Source organism: Emydura macquarii, unplaced genomic scaffold (assembly GCF_026122565.2).
Source record: "Emydura macquarii macquarii isolate MOO-44397 ecotype Brisbane River unplaced genomic scaffold, CSIRO-AGI_Emac_v2 contig_1045, whole genome shotgun sequence".
Taxonomy (NCBI): domain Eukaryota; kingdom Metazoa; phylum Chordata; order Testudines; family Chelidae; genus Emydura; species Emydura macquarii.
In genome coordinates, this window is record NW_027131182.1 from 16339379 (window position 1) to 16349607 (window position 10229).

The 10229-nt window shown below is 43.7% G+C and overlaps 1 protein-coding gene across 3 annotated transcripts in view; it reads right to left on the reverse strand.

Moving 5' to 3' along the window:
- Nucleotides 1-5852, reverse strand: part of TTC33 (tetratricopeptide repeat domain 33) — a 96033-nt gene extending 90181 nt beyond the window's left edge. The window contains exons 1-2 of one of the 3 annotated variants that reach the window (XM_067545569.1): nt 5806-5852; nt 4195-4416 (exon numbers count right to left, since the gene is read on the reverse strand). In XM_067545569.1, the coding sequence (XP_067401670.1) occupies nt 4195-4415 (221 nt within the window). In that variant the 5' untranslated portion in view covers nt 4416; nt 5806-5852. Of the gene's footprint in view, nt 1-4194; nt 4417-5156; nt 5726-5805 lie in introns of those variants that run through there. The other 2 variants (XM_067545567.1, XM_067545568.1) reach the window with 2 other exon arrangements.
- Nucleotides 5853-10229: the final 4377 nt, after the last annotated feature.

Sequence of the window (10229 nt, forward strand, 5' to 3'; positions counted from 1 at the left end):
TTATGGAGGAAGAAATAGCATGTGCACACAGATAAATAAATATGGGAGTATGTTGACTCAAGAGGAGAGAAGTATCTTCACTAATTAATCCTTTCCCACTTTTCTAACAAACCTCTAATGTAGAGTCTCATCCTGCCAACTACCACACCAAACATACTTCAATCATAATAAGTTGTGATGGATATTTCTATCCTCCTCTACTGTTTGATATCTCACAACATCTAGGCAGAAAGAGCCAAACCCACTTCATTTTTTAAGAAGTAAGCTAGGTAGTGGTGCCAAACACATACAGAACGGAATCTGGTCTATATCAAGAAAAAAAATTTCTCAAGTGAAGATTAAGTAGGATTTCCCTGTAAATTGAGAAATTAAAAAAAAAAAAAAAAAAAACAATTAATTAACAAATGGTAAACAGAGTAATTTCTAAAGGGCCTGCACAACCAGTAAGCAATTTCCCTGATATCAAGATGAGTATATTACCTACTTCTGCCCACAACACTGTGGCATGTTTGCTGCCGCAAGAAGAAAAATTTGAAAATGGACATAGTACAAACATCAATTTGGGAACATAAATTATATTAACATGTGAGAAACAGAGAAACCAATTATTTATCATCTTTGAACAAAGGTGAACATCTAGGACATTGGCCAACTTTTAGATTGCTCTGAATAAAAAAGTATTCTTCTTGAAATGCTTTATCACTATGCTACATAGCATGTGCTGGGCTTTTAGAGAGAGTTTTTTTTATTAAGTACAAAATAGAATAAGGGATACATGTCAGCAGAAATGTGAGGGTTCTGCAAACTTTTAACTTTAAAAAAATAAAATCTCCACAACTACAAAATAAAATGCAAATTATTAGTAAGAACTTTTAAAAATTCAGTAATTTTGCTGCCTGTAAGAAATAAAATATTTGGCTGCCTTCTCTCCACCACCACCACCACCACCCTCCCGCCCCGCCCAGCAAGCATAAGCAACGTTTCTTCAAAGAGGGGCATAAGTTATAAAGGTCTCTGGCTCCATCTACTGAACAGCTGCCATCACAACTCCTGTTGCAGAGAAGCAAGAAATAGACTAAACTTATCCACAGTAATACCAACAAGTTAATTATCTTTTTCTCTCAAACTCAAAGTTTCCTCTTTCTTTTACAACTAACTCTCCGTAACATAAACTCCAAGGATCATGGACAGAAACAGGACTTCAGTACTTATTCCAATCTGGATTTCTCCATTACGCCTAGTCTACTCACAAAGTTGCACTGGTTTAACGAAAGGTGCGATTCTAAACTGGTTTACTTTAACAAATGCAACTTTCTGTAAGGACACTCCTAAAACAAATTTAAACTGATATATCAGTTTAGCTTTTGCCATATAAGCCTGTAAGTGCCCACAGAGAACATTGCATTGGTTTAACTAACCTGATTTTTGGTCCAATTTAAGTGCAACTTTTGTGGATAATCAAGCCTTTACTGATATCTCATCTTGGATGATCAGCATTATGACAAGTTCCACATGGTCAAAACTGATCTTATCTTTATCTTCATATCCTCTCCACTACATCACTTCTAGCTGATAACATAATCATATTCCCTGTCACCTGAGGATGCATCTTTGCCTCCCCCCTCTCCTATTTCCACCACATCTAAGCAGTGATAAACCTTTACACTCTTCCACAAGATTTCAAGGATCTGCCCTTTCTTTCTTTCCTAATCCAAACTTCTCATCTGCTCCTTATTCCATCTTGAATCCTGTAACTTCCTACTCCTCTCTTTCACCTATTTCACCCATTCTTGAAGTCCATCAAAAATGCTGCTGCCAAAGATCATCATCTTTGCCTACTTATTTAATCACAATACATGCACACCCTTTGATTCCCTCCACTCCATAGTAAGGCAATTGTGTTGTCTTTGTTTTCAAGTATTTACACCATTCTTTCCTAGACTTTCTCCTCCTTTTGCTTTCCTCCTCCACCCCCTCCATCCCACCAGTAATATCAACCTCAATACCCCTTTGTTTCCTTCTTTCCATCTTTATGTCTTCTTCCAGGCTTCCCCCATGCAAGAAATACCATTCCAAAACTGCGTACTAAGCTGTCTCACTCAAATCTTAACATCTCTGCCATATTGCCTACAATAAATTTTAAAAATATTGTTAGACATTTTGACCCTGGGGACTGGACATGTATAAAATGATAATATACAACGCCTAGATCTAAAACATGGTTAAAATGAACCACTTTTGCATCAGAAAGAATAACCATTCCTTCAAGACCATTACATCGGGTTTGCCTATCCCCTTTCAGATCCTCCACCACTCAATACAACGCAGTAATGAAAAGACAGAGGGGTCTGCACTGAAGGTTTTGGCTTCTGAACTACATGAAATCTTTTTAATCTTTTTTAAAACCTGGGGTGTGCCAGAAAGTTATAAGCCTTGTCAACATACTTCTAGTGTAGTGTGTAACAGCCATAAAAGCCCACAGACTGTGGTGGCGGAATGTATAGTTTTAGTTCAGCCTAAAATATGAGAATTAGAAACTTTGCTAAGTTATAATTTACATTAGGCCGCAACTAAAGTGGAAAAAATAAAACGTTCAGACAAAACAATTTGCACTGTTAGGGCTGAGAATACATTCCACTTATAAAAGTGTTGACAGAATATATAGTTAGAAAAAATTAAGTGAATGTAAAGCTTTTTACATGAATCTTAATACTACCCCATGTCCTGCCCATGTATATTCCAGATATTATTTTTTATTGTTTAAAAGCTTTATTGCATTTTACATAATACACAAATATAAGATAAAAAGATACCAAGATACATAATGAGCCAAGAATTCCTTCATTATGTCCAATATCCCAAAGCAAAATACAACAAACAACAAACAACAGAAAGAAAGAAGGAAAGAAAGAAGGAAAGAAGGAAAGAAAGATCCATCTTGTACCTAATATACATCCAGGGTAGGTAGTAAGTGAAATATCAGCTACATAAATGCAGGTGTTTAGGAATATTATGGCGATGAGTGTATAAAAACCTATAGAATACAATAGAATAGGCGTGTTTTCATATTGTCAAGCTTGAAAATACAATCTAAATGTATAAATCAAAAAGGTGAAACAGACAGTGGTACTTTCAATGCTGAATGATTGCAAAGGCTGTGATTAACAGTGCATCTTGGTATGTGGTGTAATCTGTTTTTTCTGGTATAAGTATCAACATAAGGAGTTAATGTTGCTAACTTAAAAAATATTGACTAAATACTTAAAACTGATTTTAGTTAAGTTATTTTTGAGGGATGTCAATACTTTGGGCCTAAAATAACAGAACTAAGAAACACAAAAAGCTATATAGAATTCTATTAATTTATCTTATTAATAAGCTAAATATATTCTCTATCTTAATTTTTTTTCTGGACACAGCATAATAGTGACAGTGGAAGTGTCTCTACTTCACCCCTCCAAAGTTAGCAAAACCTTGATTCTGAGTACCCCAACCTGAGAAGTTGTTTCCACGTTCAGTAAGTTTTTCATCTCTTTGCTGAGACTACCATCAAAGATACCTAGTCATGCCACATATGGTGTTGTTTTCTGTGGTGTGAATACATACCTACTAACAAAAGGGAAGACTATAAATTCATTTCATGTAGACCAACAAAAGAGCTATCAAATGGTAATGACTAGAATTGGATGAAATTTTTCAGTCAATTAGTAAATTTGCGAAAAATGCAGTTGCAGGTCACATTCAATGAATAGTTTGGACCAAATATAAAAAGGGAGGAAAGTTTTGAAAAAGTCAAACTGTGTCAACTTGACACAACACTTTTTAATCAAACTGTCAGTTCAAAATGTTGTTTTAAAATGTCATTTTGAATCACTGTTCAAAATGTTTTATCTGACTTGAACAATTCTTTTTCAGTTTTTCATTGGAAAAAACAACAGAAATCAAAGCTGTTTCAAAATGAGCCAAAAAAATGTGGATTTTCTGGTTCAGCCACCAAATTGAAAAAAAATCAATTATTCGCTCATCTCTGGCAATGACGGATTCAGTACTGAACTGTATAAGCAGCTTAACAGCATTTAGTTTTTAAACATATGTGAATCTAGAAGCCTCTATAGGATACTTCTTACCTGTCAGAAACAAATAAAACAGTATTTAGTGTTGTCACACCAATAAAGATTAAAATAACATTGATACCTCCTACTTTCAGCCAACCGTGCACCTTCATCTTTCAGCTGTTTACTTTTCTCCATGCAGTCTTCCAACAGAATCTCCTTTCTCCTCTTAGTTGCATGGAGCCAGTCAACATCATCATTATCAACTAGACCTTTGTCATCAGCAGCTTCAGCTTCAAATTGCTGGGAAGTGGCCTTTGAAACTTTCTCACCGATCTTCCTCTTCCACCCAAAGGAAGCCATTCTAGAAAACCAGATGGAAACATTTTTAAAGAATTTGATTTTTAAGTTTTTAAGTGTACAGGTGGAGAAAAATCATATGCTAGATTAATTTCTCAGCTTGAGACAGAGAAAGTAATGGATCAAACTGCCTTTCAACCATATGAATACTGATTTGGACATCAATCTAGTGACAGCACAAGGCCTGTGTAATTATGAAAGGGTATGTGAAACAATTCTCAGGCATTGGCCACTGTCGGAAGACAGGATACTGGGCTAAGTGGACCATTGGTCTGGTCCAGTATGTCCATTCTTACATTTAGGTTGATTAGAAAAAGAGGCAGTTGTTTGAAGCAGCTGAAAGATACAGAATAGTGAAGTAGTCCTGGCAGATACAGAGGCACAAGGAGGTGATCAAAGGTCCATGACAAATTACAAAAACCTGTGATAACTAGGGTGTGTATTGACTACCTTTTGAAATGTGGGTAGAATTTAAGGTATTGGTCTCTACTTATAAAGCCCTGACTATCTGGGGAGCTGCTTACTTGACAGCACTTTTCTCCCTGTACCATACTATCAGCAGAGGTCTAGCAGTAAGATGTTCTTTGCCAGGGGCCTTAATTTTTTTTTTAAACATTTGGGGACTCTGAAGGTCTCTTCCCATATTGCAAGGAACAGCAGGGTGGGATGGGGTGATGTTTGTACAGATGGGCAGAACATGCAGAAGATAGTGAGTTAACTTTTATTTTTAGCAAAGCCACCTACAGCCAAGGAAAGGTGGGTGCTGTTTGTCTCGGCTATAAAGCCAAATAAATGCCAGGTGTAATATTGCAGCAGACTCCGGGGAGGGGAGGATGGCGGGTTTGAGATTGTGTAATTTGCTGTTCAGCGGCTGTTGCGCGTCCGCCTTCGTGCCTCATCCACAAGAGGCGCTCGCTGACTTGACTCTCCGTTACAGGCCTCAGCTGTTTAGCTCTGGAGGTCCCGCTCTGGTTCAGTCTCCGGGAGCGGGAGCCTCCAGCAGCGCGGCGGGCGGGGGAGGGAGAGGGGCCGCTTTGCTTGAGACGGGCCCACCCCGGCCCGAACCGGCGGGTTAGTTTCGTTCACAGCGGCAGCCACAGGTATCGCGAAGAGCCCGGACGCGGCCCTGGGGCCCACCCCCCTGCGGGCGCGGACGGGAAACAGCGGGCCCGGAGGAAGGGAAGGGAAAGGGAAGGGAAGGGAGGAGAGCAGAGCGCGGCCGGGGCGGGGCTCGCGGAAGGAGGCCGTTACCTGGCCCCCTCTCTCCGGCTATTGCTCTTCCGCCACCTCTACCGCGGGCGCGACCTTTGAACCCGCCCAGCAAGGAAGCGGAAGTAGTCGCCGCCGGGGGGGGGAGCGGAAGTTGTTCAAGACCGAGACCGAGCTGTCCTACCTGCTTACGTGCCAGCGCCTTGTTTCCTCCAGCGGTGGGGTGGAGCGGAGCGGCCCAGCCCGCGGACCACCGCTCCCAGCAGGCCGTGCGCCAGCGCCGCCTGTGCCCGCCCTGCCTAGTCCCTGTCTGCCACGTGACGGGAGCCGCCGCAGCGGCGATATAAGTTGGGAGGGATACGGCGACCAACAGTCTTTCTCCAGGCGCCCCCTGCTGCTGCTGCTGCTGCTGCTGCAGTAGTAGTGCCTGGCGGGAGCGGGAATAGCCTCGTGCCGGGAGCTCGTGGTTAAGGTCGCGCGCGTAGCCCTTGGGGTTCCATTCCCATCCATCCCATCCCATGCAGGCAGGAGTCAGGCGCTGACAGCTGACGCCCAGGGAGATGCTTAGCCCGGCGGGGCAGTAATTTCACCTTGTTGAGAGCTAGGTTCCGACGCAGAGAGAAGGCCAGTGACATAAGAAGGCTCTGCCTGCACGAGATCCCACCCCCACCTTCTCCATGGCCCTTCCTCACCCCCCCTCCTTTTCATCCATTGCCCTCAACAGGCTTAATTTGCTAGTTGTGGGCTGCCCCTGCATGGAGATCAGGGCATAAACTAAAAACATGGCAACTCTCACCCTGTCGTTTTCCAAAAAATTGCCCCAAAACAACTGCGAGCTGTGAAATGGTCTGGAAAGGCATGGCACATTCTTACCAAAGTACTGGAATTAAAATATTTGCTTTTTTCCTCAGTGCTCATTGATCCTCATTTTATTCAAAAATCAAAGGTGCTTCAGCCAACCACACCGTTTCCCATGTGCATGTCAAACCTGTCCCCATTTACTTCAGCAAAGGTTTGTGCAGGTTCAAGGCTCTGTTTCTGCAAATTATCTTGGAGGATGAGAGCAAAAGTAATTACATTCTGGCTTCCCAATTACCGCTGTGGATTTAACTGTAAACTCTTCTCCATGAATTATGGTGGGATGGTAGGACTGATGCCATTCAGTACTCTTTCAATTCCTAAGTTTTATCAATTTACTTCCCTTTTTATATCTACTGCTGCATAAAGTAGATAGATAATTCAATGTAACACCTCAAACTGTAAATACTTCCATCCTCAGGTATTCTATAGTCTTAGGGCAAGTCTACACTACAAAATTAAGCCAACCTAAGTTATATCAACTTTTAGCTACCATAGTAATTGAATTGGTTTTACACATCCACATTAGGGCTCACCAGGAGTGCTTGCACCCATTTAACTGCCAGTGTGAGGCATTGGGGGATGGTTTCTGAAAGACAGCAACAGTTTAAGCACTGTAGTGTCTACATTGACCCTGTGTTGACATAGCATTTAAATTGATGCAGTTATACCTGCATCACCTGGAGGTAGTGGTCTTTAAGTCGGGGAAGCGGGTGAGTTACGACACTGGGAGCTACATTTTAGTGTCGACGCTTAGAGAGTTAGATCGACTTAAGCTGCCTTACATCAACTTTTGGTAGAGTAGCTGAATGAAGTTAGGAGGCCTGTTGCATCCCGATGGCGGTGGGGCAGTGGTCCTGGCGGCTGTATCTGCTGTATCAAGGGCAGTCTGCAATGCCATCCTGGATATGAGCTGCGCTTCATTGATGAGAGATTGGAATCATTCCCACCTGTCCTCTGGGATGACTTCAATAAAGTCTGCTAATGTAGAGCATGTGCTGTGATCATAATTGGACAGAGTACTGCGTAATTTTCCATACGTAATTGCAGTATGGCCGAAGAGTATACTTTGCAGCCAAACAAATCCACCCTTTTCTAATCCTCGTCTTGGGGTGTGGACTTGTGGTGGGTTTGTCCCTTTGTTGGGCTGCCTCTACGAGGGAGTTCGGAAGAAGATGGTGAACAGAAACTCTGCTCCTTTAGAGGGGACATAATATTTTTTGTCCACTCTTTTGCACATCAGAGAGATGCTAGCTGGAGTTTGCCAGGTGTTATTGGCAAGCTTCAGGAGTGCCTCATCCATTGGTAAAGCTATTTTGGATGGCGTTGTCATGTGCAAAATTTTAAAACGTTTGTGATGGATCTGGGAGACCTCTTCCAATGGAATCTTCAGGTCTTGCGGCACTCTTTTAAACAATTCTTGGAACTGCCTGAAATCATCTGCACTTGTGGGAGGGGGTGGTATAATGGCCTCATCCAGAAATAAAGAAGAGTTATGGGGTGTTGGTGACTCTTCCTGTTCTGAGACATCTTCTGGCTCCTCAGTGACTTCAGGGGGAGGCTCTCAAGACAGTTGGGTTCAGCATGATATCGGGAATGGTATAGGCAGGCCAAGCCATGGGGGTGCATGTGATGGATGGCTGCAGTGTCTGCTACTATGCCCCCTATATCTAGGTGTGTGTGGGGGAGAGGAGGGAAATGGGAATCGGTCTATGTGGTGAAGAGTGTTGAGGGGGAAAAACCCTTCCTCTTCATCCTCATCATCTCCACTGGATGATGGTAGTGGTGACACTGGAGGTGAAGTGTCTGTGCCAAATAAAGATGAGTGGGGAAATATTCTAGATCCTCCAGCTCAAGATGGTATGTCTTTGTTTTGTGTTTCTCACTCGGTGCCGTGCTGTTACTTAGTACCGATAAGGGAGTCGTTGCTAAGGGTTCATTCTGCTCCACTGTGGTCGGTACAGGCACATGGCTAGGTACTGTGCTTTCCGCTGGTGCCGTGGTAGTTGGCCATGCTGTGGTACGTGATGGTGCCACACCCGAGATCGTTACCGCCTTTAAGCCTGGTGCTGATTTTAACATTGGCACCATTGTTGCCGGTGCCGAAACGTGTTTTGGCAGTACTGAGGAGGAAGTCGTTGTGATTTTAGATCTTGACTCTGCACCGGTGTGCTGTTTGTCTTTCGATGCCATTATGGCAGCAGTACCAGGTAGCTCAGTTATTACCGCTGGTTTTATAGGTGCGTTTTTCTTATTTGGTGGGATTTTCGGTGGGGTGGAAACCCTTTTTTGGGAATCTCTCCCTCTTGGTAATGGGGAAGATTCATGTCCCAGGTCAGAGGCCGTCTCAGAGACTTTTCCATGAGGATCATTTTGAGCCTGAACTCTCTGTCTCTCTTGGCCTATGCCTTTAAGTTCTTACCGTGGGCGCATTTTTGAGAAATCTTTGATCCAGATGTGAGCACACGCCAATCACTTAGAATGGAGTACCACACAGGGACGTCACTCGATAAAGAAATCTGTTCTCTGAACCAGTACCAGAGTTGACTTCTGATTGTTTATCAACAGATCCAGTGCCTAAAGGTGGCCCCCACTGTGCCAATGCTGTGCTGGACCTGAGCCTGTGAGCAGCCACTTTTTGAGGTATGGGTAGACTTGCATGCCTCAGTGTCTGAGTAAGGCTGATACCACCGACATACACTTCGGGAAGACCCATGCGGCTGCTGACAGGCCAAAGGGAAGCGCAGTGAATTGGTAGAGGCATTGACCCACTACAAACCTGAGGAATCTCCTGCATCAGCAGAAGATGGAGATGTGGAAAAAAGTGTACTTTAAATTGAGGGCAGCGTCAGTCTTTTGGATCCAAGGAGGGATGATGGAGGCCAAGAAGACCATGCACACCCTCAGTTTCTTGAGATATTTGTTGAGGCTATGCAGGTCCAGGATGGGCCATAGACCTCACATTGGCTTTCAGGATTTGGAAATATCAGGAGTAAATCCCTTTTCCTCTCAAGTAACCTCCTGTATGGCCCCCACACATAGGAGGGCTTGCACCTCCTGGATGAGAAGCTTCTTATGAGAAAGGTCCCTGAAGAGAGATGGGGTGGGGGGAGGGGATGGCTAGATGAAAATTGGAGGGTATAACAGACTGTTATAGTGCTGAATAACCAACACTTAGATGTTACATATGACCACGTTGGGCCAAAGGGCAACAGGCAGTCCAAAAACAAAAGGGGGGATGGAGCTGGAGTCAAGACTGGTATGCCATCCTTGAGTGCATCTTCAAAAGGTCCCACCAGAGTATCTTTGTGAGCCTGACTGGGAGGTTGAAGCAGAAGGTAGAGGCTGGCATCACTTATCACCCTTCCCTTTTCTTTTGTAGGGCTTTTGCCTGGGAGGCACCATGAACCTGGGAGGCTGCTGGGCCCTGAAATGCTTCCTGGAGGCAGGAGGCATGTAAAGGCCCAGGGAGCGAAGTGTGGCCCTTGGGGCCATGAAGCTTGCAGAACAGGGAGGTACCTTCGAAGGGGAGGTCCTGGATGGACTGTTGCACTTTGTGAGGGAGGGCTGATAACTGGAGCTATGAACAGTGCCTCATGGTGACTGTTGACACTATAGTCCTGGCTGCTGAGTCAGCCACATCTAGAGCCACCTGGAGGGAGGACCTGGCCATCATCTTGCTCTCCTCCAGAATGGCCATGAATTCCTGCCTCAACTCTTACAGCAGGGAGTCCTTAAATTTGGCCAGTG